At 44.8% G+C, this 21,237-nt stretch overlaps 1 protein-coding gene across 3 annotated transcripts in view; it reads right to left on the bottom strand.

Annotated features, from left to right (window-relative positions):
* FARP1 (FERM, ARH/RhoGEF and pleckstrin domain protein 1) overlaps positions 1-21,237 on the bottom strand; it is a 306,924-nt gene that overhangs the window by 228,157 nt on the left and 57,530 nt on the right. For 2 of the 3 annotated variants that reach the window (XM_070800413.1, XM_070800410.1), the window contains one exon: positions 10,679-10,874. In XM_070800413.1, coding sequence (XP_070656514.1) covers positions 10,679-10,849 — 171 coding nt within the window. In that variant the 5' untranslated portion in view covers positions 10,850-10,874. Of the gene's footprint in view, positions 1-10,678; positions 10,875-18,183; positions 18,207-21,237 lie in introns of those variants that run through there. The other variant, XM_070800414.1, reaches the window with a different exon arrangement.

Raw genomic sequence — 21,237 nt, 5'->3', positions numbered from 1 at the left:
TTTCTCTTGTGTCTGACAGCTCTCCAACATTCCATCTGGGGCCCTTAGCAGCCACCACCGTGTCTATGACCTTGGGAGGCCCTCTGGTCCCTGGGTTGTCCCCGCTGCACCCTCAGCCCTGTGAATCCACCCTACCTGCTTTGGAGTATCTATCCTTGGCATCTGTCTCAGGGACCAGCATGATCACGTGACGGGCTGTCCTCTCTAAGGGATCCCTGTGGCCCGGGACTATCGAACGGCCTGGTGAGAGCAGGGCTTAAGTAGGGGCAGGGGCTGGGCCGGAAACCCTGGCTTTCTGTCCTCAGTCCTGCGACCTAGATCAAGCCCCTTCTGAGCTCTGCTCACTGGGCTCATTCATGCCCGCCTCACAGATCCACTATCAGCCGTAAATGAGAGAATGTAAGGACAAATTCTGGCACACAGCAAGGGGTTTTTAAAAGGGCAGCCATTATTTTTGCTCATTGTCTTATCAGCAGCAGCACCTTGCTGTGAATGTCCAGAAATACATGTGGGACTCATATTAGGTTTCCAAGATCATGTTCCATAAAACAACACCAGCGCTCTCTAAATTCCACTCTGGGTATCAAGTCTAGCTTCCTGTTTATATAAATGGGCAAACAGAAACCTATGACGCTCTCGCTCACAATTATAAAGTATGACTTTCAGAATTGCTTTTACACAATGACTTTGTCTACAGATCACAAACTGGTTAAATCATCCCAATATCTATCTCTGGTGTGAAAACCATGACGTCCAATGTTCAAATTGATAAAAGACAGCAAATAAGTGAATCATAAAAAAAAACAGCAGATAATTTAAACATCACTCTGATTTATATGTTAATGTGTTTCATATTCACATTTAAACAGAGAGGTTCCTAGCCAGCTAAATGCTTCCTTCAAAGGAACCCACGAGAAGGCCCATACGAGAGGGTCCTAAAACCATTCACCTTGAGATCCTTCATCTAGCCTATGCCAGAGGGAAGTGAGGTTCTCCTAGGAAAATCCTGACTCTAGGAAAACAGAGAGGCTTTAGGCTACATAAATGTGTGCTCAGTCACTCAGTCATGTCTGACTCTTTGTGACCTCATGGACTGCAGCCCACCAGGCTCCTCTGTCCATGGGATTCTCCAGGCAAGAATACTTGGGTTGCCATTTCCTTCTCCAGGGGATCTTCCTGATCCAGGGATTGAACCTGCATCTCCTGCACTGCAGGTAGATTCTTTACTGCTGAGCCACTAGGAAAGACAGGCGAAGTAAATGGAGGAGACCAAAAACTCAGTAAAACCAATATGCACATAAAACATTTAAGCTTTAAGAATATCCCCTCAGTGTTAGAGCTACCAGAACTGAAGCTCGGAGGGCCACAGATAGACTGAAAAAAGGGAGTAAGTGTGCTTGTGAGAAGCTGAGACTTCATCACACCTGTCCAGGCGGCACTTCCTTCTCCTAGACCCTCGAAAGCCACCTGGGATCTTCATCTCTATTTCAGGAAAGACTCATCCAAGACGACAGAGAAAGCTGGGGGAATTTTTTAAAAAAAAGAAAGAAAGAAAATTACTCCACCTGACACAAGTATGCTTTTTTTATTTCAAAATGTTTTCATATGCTTTCTTTTTTTCCACTTCACATACCCAAAATCCCTACAATAAAAGCACAGTCTCAATCCTGCTAATAAACAAGAAAAGTAAAGTTGAGCGTGAAAGAAGAAGAAAAACTAGCTTTTAGCGTAATCTAATCTCCATCTAGGACTGTGCAAGGTATTTTCTCGAAGGTATTTCACCTGAGCTTCACCTCAGCCCCACGAAGTGTGTGTTCTCCAGATTCAGAAACAAGGAAACAGGTTGAGAATGGTTATCTGCTCACCCACAGCCCCCCAGCCAGTAAGCCACGAAGCCAGGACACACTTCTAGCCCAGGTCCCCATTTTCGCCTTTAACCACTGTTTCTTATAATTAGGACAATTTATTATCTCCATTTAAAAGAGCGGGGGAAAGCAGCCTCTCTAACTCCCTACATCTTCCCAGAATATCGGCCCATTTTACCCCCAGATACAGACATTCTCGATTACAGTTCATTCCTTTTCTTTACTAAGTGTCTACTGAGACTTTTCAGGGAGAAAATAGCAAACAGCTGTTAGAGAATTCCTGCCATCGCGTCAGAGCCACAGAAAGGACTTTGATCAAGAGTCTACACTGAAGTTGAAAGGGGCACACGAACATTTTGGGCCAACATTGAAGTTCCACTCTTCACATCTAAGGAACCAGAAAGGGAAGGCGAACAGGATTTCGCTGAAATGATTTATGAAAAAAAATTTTTTATCTATTAAAATAGCCTTTAAATTTAACCTCAAGAGACCAGACCCAGACGGACCATTTATCACTCAAGTTAAATAAAACACAGAGTGGACTGTGCAAAAGCAGAGTGGACATAAATACTCTTTCAGAAACTCTGCTAAGAGACGGAGCCAAAAGCAACACTGATAAGGGGAAAGAAATATTGACTCATGTTTAAAAAGCTTGAGTGAACTTGTGAAATTCCTTTCCCTCTTTCTGGTTCAAACTGCAGCTGCTTAAGATGCAGTTAATGGAGCTCTGGGCACACACAGCTCCCTTCTGGTTTTAAATGGTCGATTAAATTTTATTTAGGTCTCGGTATGGCCGCCACCAGCTCTTAGGTGCACTTTTATACAAAAGAAGAAAATAAAGGAGCCCTGAACTCATACCTCCCGTCTAAGATCATATAATCCAATCAACTGCAAGGAATAACCCCGCTGCCGGGGATGTGTGATTCCAGGGGAGAAGCAGGGCATATATTAAAAAGAAAGATATACTAATACTTCCCCCCCAAGATCTTAGGTTAAATATATATTCCACCTCTTTGGGGAGAGGAAAAAACAAAGACATTCAGTGGCTTTAGATCCAAAAGGGCATCGTCTCTAAGATGGCTAACATAGAAATTAAACAGGGAAACAAAATCATTCACAGCAAGACAAAGATGGAGAAAAGGACCTTGCTTTTCTACAGGCACAGTTGCTGTGAGCTACCCAAGTCCAGCTCCAGGCCAGCAGCCTCCCTTCTTCCTGATGTAAATAGGGAAAGTGAACTGAAAGTGTTAGTCGCTCAGTTGCATCCAACTCTTTGTGACCCCATGGACTGTAGCCTGCCAGGCTCCTCTGTCCACAGGATTTCCCACGCAAGAACACTGGAGTGGGTTGCCATGCCCTCCTCCAGGGGATCTTCCCGACTAGGGGATCAAACCCGCGTCTCCTGCATTGCAAGTCGATTCTTTACCATCTGAGCCACCAGGAAAGCTGTCGATGTAAACTAGGGAGTCCCCAAAAAGACAACACAAAGCTTTTTAAAGAGACAAACTTCTGCTACATCCTCTTTTTCTGAGCACTAGCTTATGAAGACAGTTTAAAAATTCTCCAACCATTTAAGACCTTTTGCAGAACCACAAAGCACTTGGAGGAACAAGTCCTTGACTAATGTCAAGGCCAGGTTTCAGTGAAAAATAAACGATTGCTTCATTTCAAAAGCTAAGAAACTGAAATAAAGGTTTAATCATTTATGGACTAACCATGCCAGACTCCTAATTAGGTCTGAGATAACACAGGAACTTTTGCCCTCAGTTAAAAAAAAAAGAAAAACTTTTGCAGTCTCTCTTATTATGACATGCAAACTAATTATTTTTCTTAAAAATTTTAGACGTCTGTTTCCAACGAAGTTGTTTGTTCCCGCTAATAATGTGTTGTCTAGCAAATACCTGATTTCTTTCTGTCTTCTCAAGTGGCATGAAGTTTAGCCCAATTTAGTTCAGTGATACTTATTTAAGTTACCCCACCCACCTAGGCTTCCCTGGTGGCTCAGACGGTAAAGAATCTGCCTGCAGTGCAGGAGACTCAGATTCAAGCCCTGGGTCAGGAAGATCCCCTGGAAAATGGAGTAGCTACCCATTCCAGTATTCTTGGCTGGAGGATTCCACAGACAGAGGAGCCTGGTGGGCTACAGTCCATGGGGTCGCAAAGAGTCAGACATGACTTAACACACAACACACAAACACACGTTAAATCCTACCATTTCCTGATGCCCCATAAGCATATTTGTTGCTGCTGAGTCATGTCTGACTCTTTGCGACCCCATGGACTGCAGCACAATAGGCTCCCCTGTCCTTCACCATCTCCTGGAATCTGCTCATGTTCATGCATGCTTATTCACCCTCGCCATATTTGATTTGAGCACCTACTAGTTACCCAATAACTGTTAATACTATCTCTGATGAGGCTTTTGTAATATTTCTTAGATTAAAATCCCTTTTCTGAAAGAGTTTACTATTTGCCTGAGGAATTAACAAACATAATCATGGAGAGGTAATTCATCAACAGAAGATGTAAATGCAAGGAGCCGACTTTCAAAAAAAAGAAAGGGAGGGGGAAAAAAGCGTGGACTGTCATCTGAACCAAACTCTTCATTTTGCAGATAAGGAAACTGAGTCTCAGTATGATTATAATTAGAGGGAGAAACAAGATTAGAGCTTCTGATTCCAAGTCTAATTAGAGGTATGGACAACAAGTAGTTTAAGACAGAGATGACCCCCGCCAGGAGCCCTGGGGAGAGGCCTGGGTGGTTGGGGGATCTCAACAAATTTGTTGGTGTATGTTGGGCGGTGTTTACAAATAAGAAAGGAACCAGAGAAGTTGGAAGATGAGAGTTTGAAAGGAGCCTTGGAGGCAACTTTGGAAACATCGAATAAGGCAAGACAGTGGAAGCCCACAGATCTTACACGAGGCTGCAGCTCAGGGAGAGGGAAGATGGACAAAGTTGGGGTCACGAGAGCTGGATTCCAGTCCCAGTGCTATCCCAACACCATATCCCATCCCAAATGTGAGGAGGTGACTCGAAGAGTTCCCCAGGGGTTCCCCCTCATCTTAAAGAGACGACAGCACCACCCAGCTTTCCTCATGGGTGAGAAGCACATGAATGAACAGAGGTGTGGGCAGTCGGTCACAGGTTATGGCATCATCAGTCTGAGGCACCGTGGAGGAACAGAATATAAGGATAAATAAGAACCAAAGGGGCCAGGCCCCCACAGAGCTCCCATTCTACCTGCAGGAAGTCAAAACTAAGCGTAATAAGCAAGTCAAGAGAATTTTCCAGCTTGAGACGCTAACGCAGAGGATGAACCAACCCAGGACAATGGTGGAGAATAAGGAAAAAGTCACCGGAGCACTCGGCCATCCACCTCTCCCCCAGCCTCTCCAAACTAAGAAACCACACTTTATCCTCAGACACCCAGGAGCTAGAAAGGCTTCTTAGGAAAGCCTCGACAAAACACCAATACAAAGGCAGGATGATCAGCCCCCTGGATGGTGGTGGCTGACACGGAGCGCCCTGCACCCACACCACGGCAACTCCGGCTTGCTCTTCAACACAAGCCAGGGGTCTTCCCATCACCTGTGAGCATCTTTTCCAGGCCAGCTTCCCAGGGCTGCTCAAAAGCAGCAAAACATGGCTCCGTTTCAGTTCCTCCACTCTTCTCGGCTCCTCCTAGAGCAGCCTTGCTAATGAAAACACATAAACTAAATAAACACTTGGGGGAAGAAGCCATCTGCTTCATCCTACAAACGTCAGTAGGAACAGCGTTTTGTTTACCAGCAGGGTCATGAGGACAAGACACACAAAACCTTCTCAGGAACCTTCTTGGGGGGGTAGGGGCGGGGCGGGGGGTCTTTAACCCTTTCAGATCCACATGAGTCCCTCGAGGTATACCCTCTGGTTGGAAGGGAACACCGCAGATACCACAAGCCACAGGGTGAGGCTTCTCATCACAGCATATTCCACATAAAGACGATAAAATGTCCTGGAAGAATTTACTATAAATATTGCATCTGAACTTTCAACTCTGCAGAAAAAAATACCTAAAAAGACCGTCCAAGCTCAAGAGCAAAGGTGACCAGGAGAACGAGCCACGGCATAGCAAATACCTAAAAAGACCGTCCAAGCTTAAGAGCAAAGGTGACTGGGAGAACGAGCCACGGCGTAGCAAAGTCTGAGGCTCCATGCCCAGGCCTCTCAAAGGATTAAACTCTTTGATAAGACTTCATTTGAGACTGTAAGTAATGATGCAGACTGGTGTGGTTATCTGGGCCAGGAAGCATTTGGGGAACGTGCATTTTAAAACGATGACTTTGCCTCCATCCATCCTCCGAAACCAAAGTATCAGGAAAAGACCCGGGAAACTCACTCCCTAGGGAACGATGTGGTTCATGGAGGAATGTTCCCCAAAGGGAATGATAATGACTTCCGGCCAAGTGCCTGCCCATCTGTGTGACAAATGTGAATTAGCAACGAGAATTCATCATCACGGGGCACCCAATCCAAGGAGGGAACAAGGGTGGGTAAGGGAGGCTGCGACACCTGGCCTCCATGAATTCACGACAGAAAGTTTTAGAGCAGGGTTTAAAAAGCAGTTGTGGGAAGCTGCATCTCTTGCAATCCTAGTCGCTCCTCTCTAATCGCAAGCACAGCGGTTGAGTCACCACGGCCAGCCTGCTGCCTCCCAGCTGCAGAGTCCTGGCCCGTTCTCTTCTTAAAGACCACAAGGTAGCAATTTAGAATCAGCACAGTCAATAAAAATGCTGATCGCTGACTTTCTACAGGCAGTTATGGAAAACATCTGTTGCCTATGGGTTGAGAAGGAACATTCTGACCCAACTCGAATAAGATTTTTAAAAATTAAACATGAATGGAGGAGGCATGTGGAAAACTAACAATACCATGAATTCTACTTGTCAGATCAACTCACCCTAATAGTGAAGCTTTTAACGAGCACCTAATACACACAAGGCACCGTGCTAGGTGCTGGAGATGAGGCAGCGAGGCAGGACCCAGGCCGAAGCAGCTAGCAGCGAGATGCAAACACACGTGGGTGAGGCCTCCAAAATCACTGCGGACAGTGACTGCAGCCATGAAATTAAGACGCTTGCTCCTTGGAAGAAAAGCTATGACCAACCTAGACAGCATATTAAAAAGCAGAGACATCACTCTGCTGACAAAGGTCCGCATAGTAAAAGGTATGGTTTTTCCAGTAGTCACATATGGATGTGAGAGCTGGACCATAAAGAAAGCTGAGAACCTAAGAATCAATGCTTTCGAACTGTGGTGCTGGAGAAGACTCTTGAGAGTCCCTTGGACAACAAGGAGATCAAACCAGTCAACCCTAAAGGAAATCAACCATGAATATTCATTGGAAGGACTGATGCTGAGGCTCCAAGACTTTGGCCACCTGATGTGAAGAGCTGACTCACTGGAAAAGACTCTGATGCTGGGAAATACTGAGGGCAGGAGAAGAAGGGGACGACAGAGGATGAGATGGTTGGACGGCATCATCAACTCAATGCACATGAGTTTGAGCAAACTCCAGGAGATGGTGAAGGACAGGGAAGCCTGGTGTGCTGCAGTCCGAAGAGTCAGACACGACCGAGTGACTGAACAGCAACAACATCATCAATCATATTACCTTCCAAGCTCTTTGTATGTGCCAAGAATTGTTCATTTGTATCAACTCTTTTGTTCTCAAGAAATGAGGCAGGGTTTATGATGAGCCTCATTTTACAAAGGAGAAAACTGAGATAGAGGGATTAAGTACCTTGCCCAAGGTGATCAGTGCGTCGGTAGGAGAAGTTGCGATTTAAATCTCAGTGGTCCAGCTCCACCCTGACATACCTATGAGTGAAGAGGTCTGAAGGAAGGAAGAAAAAGTCCCACCTACTGTCTCAAGAAGTTAGCATCTGGGTAAAACATAGAGGGCCTCTAAGGGTGCATCGGAGAAGGCAATGGCACCTCACTCCAGAACTCTTGCCTGGAAAATCCCATGGACGGGGGAGCCTGATAGGCTGCAGTCCATGGGGTCGAGAACAGTCGGACATGACTGAGCGACTTCACTGCACTTTCATGCACTGGAGAAGGAAATGGCAACCCACTCCAGTGTTCTTGCCTGGAGAATCCCAGGGACAGGGGAGCCCGGTGGGCTGTTGTCTCTGGGGTCGCACACGACTGAAGCGACTTAGCAGCAGCAGCAGCAAGGGTGCATAGGATTTTATGGTGGGGGTGGGGAGGGGGTGGTATAAGAAACCTTCCAGGCAGAGGAGTTATAAATGCAAAGCATGGGCATCAGAAATTATCAAGTAAAATCATTTTAAAAGATGCAAACAAACTTCTATTCCTATTTAGGCAGAGAGTTCCTATCTAGTTCCTAGCTAAACAGTAGCTAGGAATGGAGTTTTAACATTCTTTGCTTCAAGGAAACAAGAATTGCAAATGAATATATACAATGCTCCATGTGCACATAACAGCAGTGCTTGATGGCCCTTTGGTCCAAACCCATAAACGGGAATACCATTTAAAAGAACATATTGCTAGAGATCTGGGCTCAGAAATCCTTAACAGTAGCAAAGGAGAAACACTGAAACCAAATACCTCACCAAACCAGTCTTGCAACAAAAAGAAAGTGGGGGAGAGCGGGGCGGAAGGGGGTAGGACATGTTCCAGAAGGTCTGAGTCTACCAGGCTGGCAGGTGTGCCCCTCTATTTTTTACAATTTCAGCAGATAAGCAGCGACTCTGTTCCTCAGACTATGAAGTTCCCAAGTCCTTGAAGAGATAGAAATTCCACAACGAGAAAATCAGAAAGATACAAAGGTCGTGTGCAGTGTGTGATAAATTGGCAGGTTTAAAACATAGCTCTTCTGAGGTTTGTCTTCCCTGAGACACTTAATGGTAATTCACACTTTTAGAACAATAGTCTTGGAAATGAATATGACTGACTCATATCACATAAACGATTAAATGATGGGTTGCAGACGTTAATGCCGATTGTTATAATTTTAATTGCTGTAGCCAACAGGAATAATAGACAGATTGTCTCCACTTTAAAAACAGGTTACGTTCCCAAAGTTTGTTTAAAATTGGGCTGTTTGGAATTCAAGAGTTATTTTTCACCCCCACATGCAAGCAGTGTGAGATACGGTGTTTAGTATCCAAGAGAGAAAACAGGGAAAAAGCCAGAGTGTGCTGTGAATTCTACGGATGCTAATTAATTCTTGAGAAAAGTGCCATCAGCACTGTACAAAGGTGAACATACATCCGGACTCTCCCTGCCACTGAAGAGATCCTCTGCTGCTAAGTCGCTTCAGTCGTGTCTGACTCTGTGCGACCCCATATACGGCAGCCCACCAGGCTCCCCCATCCCTGGGACTCTCCAGGCAAGAACACTGGAGTGGATTGCCATTTCCTTCTCCAATGCATGAAAGTGAAAAGTGAAAGTGAAGTCACTCAGTTGTGTCTGACTCTTTGCGACCCCATGGACTGCAGCCCACCAGGCTCCTCCATCCATGGGATTTTCCAGGGAAGAGTACTGGAGTGGGGGGCCATTGCCTTCTCCAGAAGAGATCCTCTACCTGCAAGTAACTGATGGTGGTTCCTGAGCCTCGAACAGGAGTGGGATTTCAAGAGAAGATGAGGAGAAGGATGGGAAAAGTGGGAAAGGGGCAACAGGGCAAAGGTTCCAAGAAAAACAGCAGAACCAGGGGGGTGTGCAGCTCCAGCTGATGAACAAGGCAAGGCTGCTGCTCCTTCATCTCTGCCTGCCTCCGAGACACCTCTTTTGTCCCCAGCCCCTGGGATGGGGGTCTCTTCAATTCTAGGGCTGCTGGACTATAGGCTGGGTTCAGGGTTTTTATTTACCCCCACTCCCTACCCACAAACATGGTCAGCAAGTTCTCTCCTGATGTCAGAACACTCATTCAGCTCTTTGACTTTTCTTGCCAGTCACACAGAGTAATTCAGTGCTCACAAACATGCACTGATGTTTAGAGGAATTGTTTGTAAGCAAAGTTCGATCCCAGGGTTGGGAAGATCCTCTGGAGAAGAGAAAGGCTACCCACTCCAGTATTCTGGCCTGGAGAAGTCCATGGACTGTATGGCCCATGGGGTTGTAAAGAGTCAGACACGACTGAACAAGTTTCACTGGTTTGAAAGAGATCAAACCAGTCAGTCCTAAAGGAAATCAACCCTGAATATTCATTGGAGGGACTGGTGCTAAAGCTCCAATACTTTGGCCACTTGATACGAAGAGCCACCTCATTGGAAAAGACCCTGATGCTGGGAAAGATTGAGGGCAGGAAGAGAAGGGGGCAGCAGAGGATGAGATGGTTGGATGGCATCTCCGACTCAATGGATATGAATCTGAGCAAGCTCCGGGAGATGGTGAAGAACAGGGAAGCCTGGTGTGCTGCAGTCCACAGAGGCGCAGAGAGTCGGACATGACTGAGCGATTGAACAACAACAAAGGAAATTAAACTGAGATTGAAACCATAATTCCCTCCAACTCAAAAATATACGTAACACACACACAGGCATATACACACGTGTCTTAGTATATGGAAAGTCAGAGTAAAATTCAAGTGACACATCCACTGATATCACTTGTACTCGGCGCATGCAATCAAAAAATCAACACACATCAACCAAGAAAATCCATAGCTCGGACGGAACCAGAGGAGCATGGTGACGGTGGGAAGAGGGCTGCTGAATACACAGACTGTCTTCCCACCACTGTGCATCACCGAAACACAGGACTGAGATGAGCGCCCCCATGCCGAAGGCTGCCCCCAACTTACTGGAACTTCAAAGGCCTCCTGGGTATCATCCAGCATCTGGATCTTGATGGACATGAGTTTTCCTGAAGGCGTGGGGGGCGGCTTCTGTCCATGTTCCAATGTACTGATCCCCGAATTCTCCGGGGCCCCCAGTCTTGATCCTGGAGTTGGCCTCTGCTCTATCTCTCCCATGATGAAAGCAGATTATATACAGTATCTACCGGAAGCAGAGAGAGAAGAAAGAGACATCAGAAGAGAAGACTGAGACCACTTCAGTAACATCTGTCCTCTATGCTCTTCATTGTAGGAATCCCCCCTTACTCCCCTGGAAACACATGAGGGCCCGTCAGCCCCCCACCCCTCTGGGGCAGCAATCACCTGCTGAGGCTTCAGTTCATTCAAGAACAATGTCACCTTTAGCCATACAAGGCATGCTAATATTTGAGCATATTTTATTCTTCTGCATATTTTTACATAGCTTATCCTTTTCTAGTTTTACACTCAGCTCTTAGTTATTCACACGATAGATTGTGTTCTAAGTATTATTATTATTATTCAGGCTCTACGAGGAGTCAGGTACCACTCATCACACATTTCCAGTCCGCTGGGAAGTACCTAATCCATATGATTAGCATCCATTAGTTACCTTTTATGGATCCAGGAACAGACCAAGCAATGCAGACATTAGCAAGATAAACAGATAAAAGGTATCTTGTGGCTCCCAAGCTTACAATCTGGTTGAAGAAACTAAACATGCGCTTGCCCAAACACAGATGACATTAGGTAGGGTCTTTTCTGTCAATTTCTTGTTGGTTTCCATGTCAATTACCTCCTAATTAATTTCTTTCCTGCCACACCCCTCCCTCAATTGTTCCCCCTTTCCCAGGAAACCATCCCACATGTTACAGTATTGACAAAGCTCTCTTCTCCACCATTCAGAAGGTTAGAGCTGAACTCAGTTGAGTCTCAAATGTTGGGTCATACTTGGAAAAAGACAGAAACACACAAGGAGAAGGAATTGCAGGGAAGCAGAACAGCACAAAGAAAGCCACAGGACAGAAATCAGGAGGCATTCGGGAAGATGAGTGAGACTCACTGCTGCAGAGTTAAAGATGCACTTGGAAACTAGGTGGGAATCAGACCACAAAGGACATCAAAAAGCCTAGCTGAAAAATATGGTCTCCACCCTGCTGGGAGTCACTGAATAATGACACAACAGAAGTAGAACTTGAGAAAAATGAACCTGATGATGATATATACTAATGGGTTGGAAAAAGACGAGCTGGTGGGGACTGGGGTAGACCAGTGACAGAGCTATTGCAACAATTTGAGCTTGAGAGGATAACTTGAACAGTGGTATTGAAATAAAAAGATGATGCTATAAAACGCATGTTCATGGAAAGATTAACTTTATGTTGTAAACAGTGAGCTCCTGGGAAGGAGGAGATTAAAGTTTAACAAAGAACAGCAAGTTTTAAGTCAGGGCAGAAGGGAAGAAGTGGGAGGGGAAGGAGTGTGTGTGTGATTGGGCTCACTGTTGAGGGTTATGAAAGGATGGATATCCAGTAAGCTGTAGGGGAGGTGGAGCTGAATTTGGGCTGTGGGTTCAGAGCCCACATCGCTGTAGAAGTGTAAGCCACGGTGAGAGAGAATGTGAAGGGGGTGCGGTGGGAGAGGGGTAGGTGGAACACGGCAATGAAAAAGCAGAAAGAACAAACATATCCAACCATGGGGGTTATTATGGACTGAACTACGCCCCTCTCCCACCCCAAATTCTTATGTTGAAGCACTAACCCCAGGAAACTCAGAATGTGTATTTGGAGGGAGGAGACTTAGAAGAGGTGACTAAGTTTAAAAAGTCATTAAGGAAGAGGGAGGCAGAGGATGAGATAGTTAGATGGCAACTAACCATGGTTAGTCACCAACTCAATGGACATGAATCTGAGCAAACTCTGGGAGAGAGTGAAGGACAGAGAAGCTTGGTGTGCTGCAGTCCATGGGGTTGCAGGAGGTCAGACATGATTTAGCAACTGAACACCACCACCCAATCTGACTGGCATCCTTATAAGAGGAGAAAATTTGGACAAAGAGACACCAGGGATGCACAGAGGAAAGGCCACGTCAGGACACAGGGAGAAGGTGGCCTCCGGAGAACCCATTCTGCCAACACCTTCCAGCCTCCAGGACTGAGAGAAAATGAATCTCTGATAAGACACCTGGCCTGCGGGACTTCGGTATGACAGTAAATTCACACGAGGCTCGATGGACAAGAGATAGAGAAAGAGTGACCCTCTGTCTTAGCGACACAAAGTCACAGAAGGGACACTCATGGTCACGTGTGGTGAGAGGTATGGAGCTCAGGGCTGTGTTTCACACACTTGTAAACAAGTCACCCTTTTCAGGATAAACCACGCTTATTTTGCAGGTTCTTCTTGCCCAAGGCTCTTCCTTCTCCTGAAAGGTAAGCCAGGTTTCCAGGAGCTTCCCACTAAATTCCTTATGGAAACCTCTCCCTTCCTCTCCATGAACCTTGAACTTTCTCACTGTGACACAGAGGATTGGCCTAGAGGCCAATAGATTAGAAACTGTGGAGTCACTCAATAACCTGGGTCATTGACTCAAAGCACTCTGGCCTAAAAAGCCAAACCCTTTAACTGGACAGGCAGACAGTCTAACCACCACCCAGGACACATCATTTACTGAATCCTAAAAGATGATGCTGTGAAAGTGTTGCACTCAGTATGCCAAAAAATTTGAAAAACTCAGCAGTGGCCACAGGACTGGAAAAGGTCAGTTTTCATTCCAATCCCAAAGAAAGGCATTGCCAAAGAATGCTCAAACTACCACACAATTGCACTCATCTCACACACTAGGTAAAGTAATGCTCAAAATTCTCCAAGACAGGCTTCAGCAATATGTGAACCGTGAACTTCCAGATGTTCAAGCTGGTTTTAGGAAAGGCAGAGGAATCAGAGATCAAATTGCCAACATTCGCTGGATCATCGAAAAAAGCAAGAGAGTTCCAGAAAAACATCTATTTCTGCTTTACTGACTATGCCAAAGCCTTTGACTGTGTGGGTCACAATAAACTGTGGAAAATTCTGAAAGAGATGGGAGTATCAGACCACCTGACCTGCCTCTTGAGAAACCTGTATGCAGGTCAGGAAGCAACAGTTAGAACTGGACATGGAACAACAGACTGGTTCCGAATAGGAAAAGGAGTACGTCAAGGCTGTATATTGTCACCCTGCTTATTTAACTTATATGCAGAGTACATCATGAGAAACGCTGGACTGGAAGAAACACAAGCTGGAATCAAGATTGCCGGGAGAAATATCAATAACCTCAGATATGCAGATGACACCACCCTTATGGCAGAAAGTGAAGAGGAACTCAAAAGCCTCTTGATGAAAGTGAAAGAGGAGAGTGAAAAAGTTGGCTTAAAGCTCAACATTCAGAAAACGAAGATCATGGCATCCGGTCCCACCACTTCATGGGAAATAGATGGGGAAACAGTGGAAACAGTGTCAGACTTTATTTTTCTGGGCTCCAAAATGACTACAGATGGTGACTGCAGCCCTGAAATTAAAAGACGCTTACTCCTTTGAAGGAAAGTTATGACCAACCTAGATAGCATATTCAAAAGCAGAGACATTACTTTGCCAACAAAGGTCTGTCTAGACAAGGCTATGGTTTTTCCAGTGGTCATGTATGGATGTGAGAGTTGGACTGTGAAGAAAGCTGAGCGCTGAAGAATTGATGTTTTTGAACTGCGGTGTTGGAGAAGACTCTTGAGAGTCCCTTGGACTGCAAGGAGATCCCACCAGTCCATCCTAAAGGAGGTCAGTCCTGGGTGTTCATTGGAAGGAATGATGCTAAAGCTGAAACTCCAATAATTTGGCCACCTCATGCCAAGAGTTGACTCACTGGAAAAGACTCTGATGCTGGGAGGGATAGGGGGCAGGAGGAGAAGGGGACGACAGAGGATGAGATGGCTGGAAGGCATCACTGACTCGATGGACATGAGTCTCAGTGAACTCCGGGAGTTGGTGATGGACAGGGAGGCCTGGCGTGCTGTCATGGGGGTCGCAAAGAGTCGAACACGACTGAGCGACTGAACTGAACATTTATCCCACGCTCACTTTCCCCACCAACTTTCCACCAAAGCCTGTTAGACCTTATTATTCATTCCTCTAGAGTCCTTTGAGGTTGGACTTCAGTGTCAAGGCCACACTCTTTAAGTACCAACCTTTTGAGACCTGCTTCGTTTTTGAAAGGCCAGGTCTGATTCCATAGGTCTGCCACACAAGCCACTTTATAATTTCTGTCCCAAGCTTTTTTCAAAGAATATAATCCCAAACTGTTTTAGTTATGTGATTATCCTTTGCTTAATCATCTCCTAGATTGACTTTGCTGTACTTTACACCCAAGTGAAACAGATCACCTACATTGGTTCAATGAACCACGTGTGGGTGGCACAGATCTAATTATGACCTCACTGTGTTTAGAATAATCTTTACAAAGCAGACAAAATGACTCCCCTACATGTTTTCTAAAATTTGTCTCATGGTTAAAAATAAACACAACTGCTGGAAAACACTGCCATCAGTCCAGTTCACCCTCTCCATCGCCGGCCTCCCTCCTTGCACTCTTGCCTAATCTGGTGTTGACCCCTCCGTGCCTCTGGAAGCATCCTCCGCTGCCCATCTCCAACCTCATCTTCTGCTCCCTGCACTCCATCAGAGTGGACAGGCCCCGCCCTCGATCACTGGCCCTGAGCCTGAGCACATGGCTTCCTATTGCTGAGTCGGAGCAGGATAGGTCTGGCTGTGGCTCTAAGGTGTAGCTAGAGAGGGAGGAAAGGGTTTGTCCTCTCATGTCACCAAACCGCAAAGCTGTTCCAGACACATTTGCTCTGTGTCCGACCTAAGCAAACAGCAAGGCTCCCATCCTCTAAATGGGACCCTTTCTCTCCACGCTGGCCCAAGATCCCCAGGTAAACACTGTCATTTTTAACAGCCTGGCATTTAAAAATTACATTGAGCTACTGACTTAATAGACAGTACCTTAACTTCCTTTATCTTTAGTCTTCAAATGACCTCATGCCTGGATTATTTCTACTTCTGGATATTAACGTCTCAACAAAGCCTGTCACATTTTCTTTTTGTTTTGATACTTACAGGCAGATTGTTGCTGTACATGGAAAGTGCTGTTTAACTCAAACATAAATCCAGCCAAGAGTTTTGAGCAGCCTAAGAATGTCAAGGGAATATCTGAGGAACGCTGGCAAGGCATGAATGGGTAACCATAACAGAGGCAGGATAGCAAAACTGGCGAGTCCAGTAATAAAACAGCCTTCCACATACACATCTAACAAGCCTAAAGGCCTCAATCCATGCTTGATTCTGACTTTACCTTAACTTCTTCTGACTTCTGAATTCCTAAATAGTCAAGGTAAAAAAGATTAATATTTCTTTCCTTGTGGCATGTTATTACTAATGCGATCATTCCAGACCTAAAAGTACAGAGCTGTCTGCGAAACTACTTTCTTCTTTAGGTCTTTTTGCAAACTTCTTTTAAAGGCAATAACGTCTACAACAAAGAAAGCAGTGAAGAGTTTGGCTGGCAAAGAAAAGATAAAAAACTCGAATTGTCTTGTTACAGTCTCTTGGCTTAAAAACTTCCTCTTGGAATTCACCCCAAAGCAACAAGGAACATGAAAATGCAAACTGCATCCCAGAGGAAACTGGAAGACATCTGTAGCTTTGAACCACGCAACAGGAGGCGGAGTTGCCAAACTACAGGGAAGGTCAGACAGCGGAGAAGAAAAAGGCTTGGAGAGGCTGTCCATGCCTGCAGAGCCATGCTGCCCAAATAATGAGGATATCCAGCAACAAACCCAGCAATAACTTTCTGGAAAGGGCAACAGATGTGCAGGGAGCACTAAAAGCTTTCCTGGGCATGGTATGGTGAGACATTTCCAGAAGCAGAAAAGGTCAAATTAAATGAGATACTGTACGGGTGGTAAGACATATTAGCAGGAAGCAGTCTGTTGCCAAGGCAAGGCAAAAAAGAGAGACCCCACTAGGAGCACAACCAGTCTCTGCAACCTTGAGGAAAAACAAGAGTTGAAAGGATCACACTCAGACACACACTCTCAGGTCACAAGAATTCCCATGGGCATGGGATATGGCCCTGTCTCCTGCCCAGGTAAAATTTCTATAAATAGCTACTTCATAAGGAACTCACCTAATCACAAGAAAAGAAAACCTTTACAGAGATGCCACAAGAAGGGAAATATGAAAATGAATGACAGATGAAAAACACCCACCAAAGCAATGTTACATGCAACAGATGAAAATTTTACCCAAATGTATTTTCATAAATTCACAAAACAATGAAATAACTGATTCTGTCTACAAAAACAGAGTAGGATTCGCAAGAGTTCTGGGAAGCAAGAGAAGGAAATAGAGGAGGAGAGACCTCCAGATGAAAAGCCAGAAGAATGGTTACAAATGGCACTGCTACATAATGAATGTTTGTGTCACTCTCGAACTCAGACTGCAACTTAATGCCCAGCATGATGATACCCGGAGTCAGGGCCTTCAGGAGGTGACTAGAGACTAAGGGTGGAGCCCTCGTGAGTGGGGTTAGTGTCCTTATGAAAAACATGTAGAGAACTCTCGTCTCCTCCACTATTGAGGAAAACACACCACCCAAGACAGTAATCTATGAACCAGGAAGTAGGTCTAGACACCGAACCCACTGACCATTGACCTTGGATTTTCCGGCCTCCAGGACTGTGAGAAATAAATTTCTGTTGTTTTCCTGTTTATGCTACTTTATCTGAGTCCATCTGGGTTGCTATAACAGACACCAAGATAGAAGTAGCTAAAAGCAAATACACACTGGTGAAAAAATGAGAGTCTTGAGGGGAAAAAAGGGGGATTAAAAAAAAGCAAGCAGAAGATTTAAAACAGAAACATCATAAATATGGAAGACAAACAGAGGAGACCCAACACACCCTTAGCAGGTATCCCAAAAGAAAAAAGAACTAAATAATGGAACAAGAAAATACTAACATTTTAGAAATAAAAGTCTCCATAATAAATAAACACATCATGTCCCAGAAACAACTAAAGTTATGAACACATGGAAGTTTCCTGTGTCATCACAGAAATTCAAACATTAAGAAGGAATCATTTGGGCATCTAAATAAAAGCCCAAAATATATATATATATGTATGAGGGGACAAAAGTTCAGACCCATCCATAGATAGCAACAGCTGTAAGCAAGCAGGACTCATGAGTTGTTCCACATCCCCTGCTATAGCTGCCCCCCATCTCAGGCATCCTTCCTGAGTTTTTCAGATGCTAGAAACCACCACCAAATGGAAGGAATTAGCTACCTGATGATCATGAGCACATGGACCTCAGATCTACTGATGCCTAAGGATTGATAAAGTTAGCCGCCCTGTTACCTCGCCATGAACCAATCAGAAAATGTGCACGAGACACTCACATACCCTGCTTCACCTGGCCTTTGGAAATGCTTTGCTGAAACATGGACGGACCCAGAGATTGCCATATTGAGTGAAGTCAGACGAAGGAGAAATATGGTATGGTATCTAAGACATGTGGAATCTAAAAAGAAACAGTACAAATGAACTTACCTACAAAACAGTAACAGACTCAACAGACTCAAAGACTTAGAGAATGAACTTACAGTTGCTTGCTGCTGGGGAAGGGCAGGGAGTGGAGAATGGGAAAAAGGATAGATAGTTAGGGAGTTTGGGGTGGACACATACACACTGCTGTACTTAAAATGGATAACCAACAAGGTCCTACTGCTTAGCAGAGGGAACTCTGCTCAGTGTTATGCGGCAGCCTGGATGGGAGGGGAGTTTGGAGGAGCATGGATACATGTGTATGTCTGGCTGAGTCTCTTCACTGTTCACCCGAAATAATCACAGCATTGTTAATTGGCTGTACTCCAATACAATTTTTTTTTTTTTTAATGCTTTGCTGAAACCCTTTGGGAAGTCTGGGAGTTTTCTGAGCACGAGCCACCTGTTCTCCTCGCTTGGGCCTGCAACAATACTTTCTCTGCTCCAAACTCTGACGTCTGTTTGTTGGGCCTCACTGCGTGTTGAGTACACAAACGTGCACTCAATAACATGTTCAATGTTTAAATGACCAAACTGTTCCAGAAATAAAAGATGAATCCAAACATGAAATCTAGCTGAATGTTCGTTCAAACATTTAAATGAATCAAGAACTCAGGCCCTTCTGGGTAAGTTATTAAAGGATAAACTGCAAAACAAGAGGCAAAGTGGCGAGACGAGGGAAAGCAATTACTGGTAAACTTTAAATCCATGTATACAGTAAGAGGAAGGCTAAAAGCACTAATATATGCAGAATATTATAATTCCTGACAACACAGAAATAATTTAAAAACTGGCAAAGGAAGGAGTTGAGATGGCGAGAGGCCTGTAGGTTAATTGTTACCATATGTTACCATAAGACTGATAATAAAGAGAATTTAAATCCCCAAAGATATACAACTGGTTAATAAGCATGCGAAAATATGTTCAACACTGTTCTCCACTAAGAAATGCAAATTGCATCCACAATGATATTTCACACCCACTGTAACGGGCAGTAACGTGTTATTGACAGTAGGGAAAAAAACTGGAATTTTTCATACACTGCTGATGGTCGGTGGGAATACTAAAAGGGGCAGACTTTGGAGACTATTTGGGAAGCTTCTTAAAACTTAATCATAAATTTCATATATAACCTAGTGATTGGGTTCCCCTAGTGACTCAGATATTATACTCCTAGACATCATCCCAAGATAGATGAAAATGTATGTCTTCACAAAGACTTGTGTATATAGGAACATTCAGAGCTTAAAAAAAAAAAAAAAACCAGCACATGGAAATAATCCAAATGATCACCACCCAGTGAATGGATAAGGAAAATGCGGTATATCCATACAAGGAACTACTATTTAATAACAGAAAATGAAATGCAAATAAAACACTACAACACAGATGAATCCCCAAAACATTTTGTTAAGTGAAAGGCGCCAGATACAAAGGACTCCATAGCATATGACCCTACTTACATGAAAATATCCAGGTAAGACAAATTTAGTGGCACAAGTTGTTGCTTGGGCTGACAGCAAAGGGCCTGGGGGAGGGAGATCTTTTGGGAGGCGATATAAACGTTCTGAAACTAGATTGTCGTGATGGCCACATAAATCTGTAGATTTACAAAAATCCTTCGTACATTTCAAAACAGGTCAAAGGTAGAACATGTAAATTGCACATTAAATACATGATATGTAGATGGACACACACATGAATACTCTTGGAAGGGCAAGGGGAGGGGAGCTAGGTCCGTGGAGACAACAAACCCGGTTACGAACAAGAGTAAGGAAGCTTTGAGAAACGCCTTTTCGCTGTATACTTTTGGAGACCTTTAACGTTTTATACCATTCAGAACAAAATTAAGACAATTTTTAAAAATTTCACTTTCTAAGCAGACACATTCCTGCAGTCCAGCCAGGTCCTCTTGAGAATATGAAATCGACTAAGATGAAATCAGAGTAAACAAGGTGCCAATCATCAACCAAAACAAGCTGATCAAGAGGAATTTTGGCAAGAGGTCTTCTTTCCAGTTTTAAATGTAAGTTACTGGAAAATTCCAGGCAAAGAAAGCCTCATAGAAAGTGACTAATTCACAGAAGCAGGAGCCCAAGGTAGATGAGCGGGAAGCTACAGGCTTGGGTTCTAGAGCCTCTGGAGAGTCAAGGGCTGAAGGTTGGGGAGGCAAGACAGACCATGTGAAACTCCCAGGAGGGCAAAGGCTGTTCACGCCAGCTTAGCAGTGGGAGACAAAGCCACCTTGGGATCCTGTACCCGGGGAGCCACAGGCCAGGGACCAGGAGACATGCCCCAGAAAGGCAGGCGGCCCAGCAACTCTGGAGCACAGATGGCCACAGCTGGCCTTTCACGAGATTCTCCAGGCCAGAATACTGGAGTGGGTAGCCTTTCCCTTCTCCAGGGGATCTTCCCAACCCAGGGATCGAACGGGGGTCTCCTGCATTGCAGGCGGATTCTTTACCAACTGAGCTATCAGGAAAGCTTCATGAGACTTAGATATGGGGTTTTAAGAAAGTTCAAAACACAGCTATCTGGACGGATAGATTTGCTTATTTCAAAAAAAGTCTGAACAGAAGTAGCAACTGCAGATCAGCTGTTTCACATCAACCAGACACTTCAAACAGGCGAGGGGCTGACAGGCCAGCTAGATCATTTGGGAGAAGAGGGACCAGGGTATCAACTCTTGGCAAGTGAAGTCAAAGTCGCTCAGTCGTGTCCAACTCTTTGCAACCGTGGAGTCGCATGACTCCATGGACTATACAGTCCATGGAATTCTCTAGGCCAGAATACTGGTGTGGGTAGCCTTTCCCTTCTCCAGGGGATCTTCCCAACCCCAGGGATCAAACGGGGGTCTCGCACATTGCAGGTAGATTCTTTACCGGCTGAGCCACAAAGTCATGGGCCAAATTT

The sequence above is a fragment of the Bos indicus genome, chromosome 12, assembly GCF_029378745.1.
Source record: "Bos indicus isolate NIAB-ARS_2022 breed Sahiwal x Tharparkar chromosome 12, NIAB-ARS_B.indTharparkar_mat_pri_1.0, whole genome shotgun sequence".
Lineage (NCBI taxonomy): Eukaryota > Metazoa > Chordata > Mammalia > Artiodactyla > Bovidae > Bos > Bos indicus.
The sequence above is the reverse complement of the archived record's forward strand: the minus strand, read 5'-3'. Positions and strand labels throughout refer to the sequence as shown.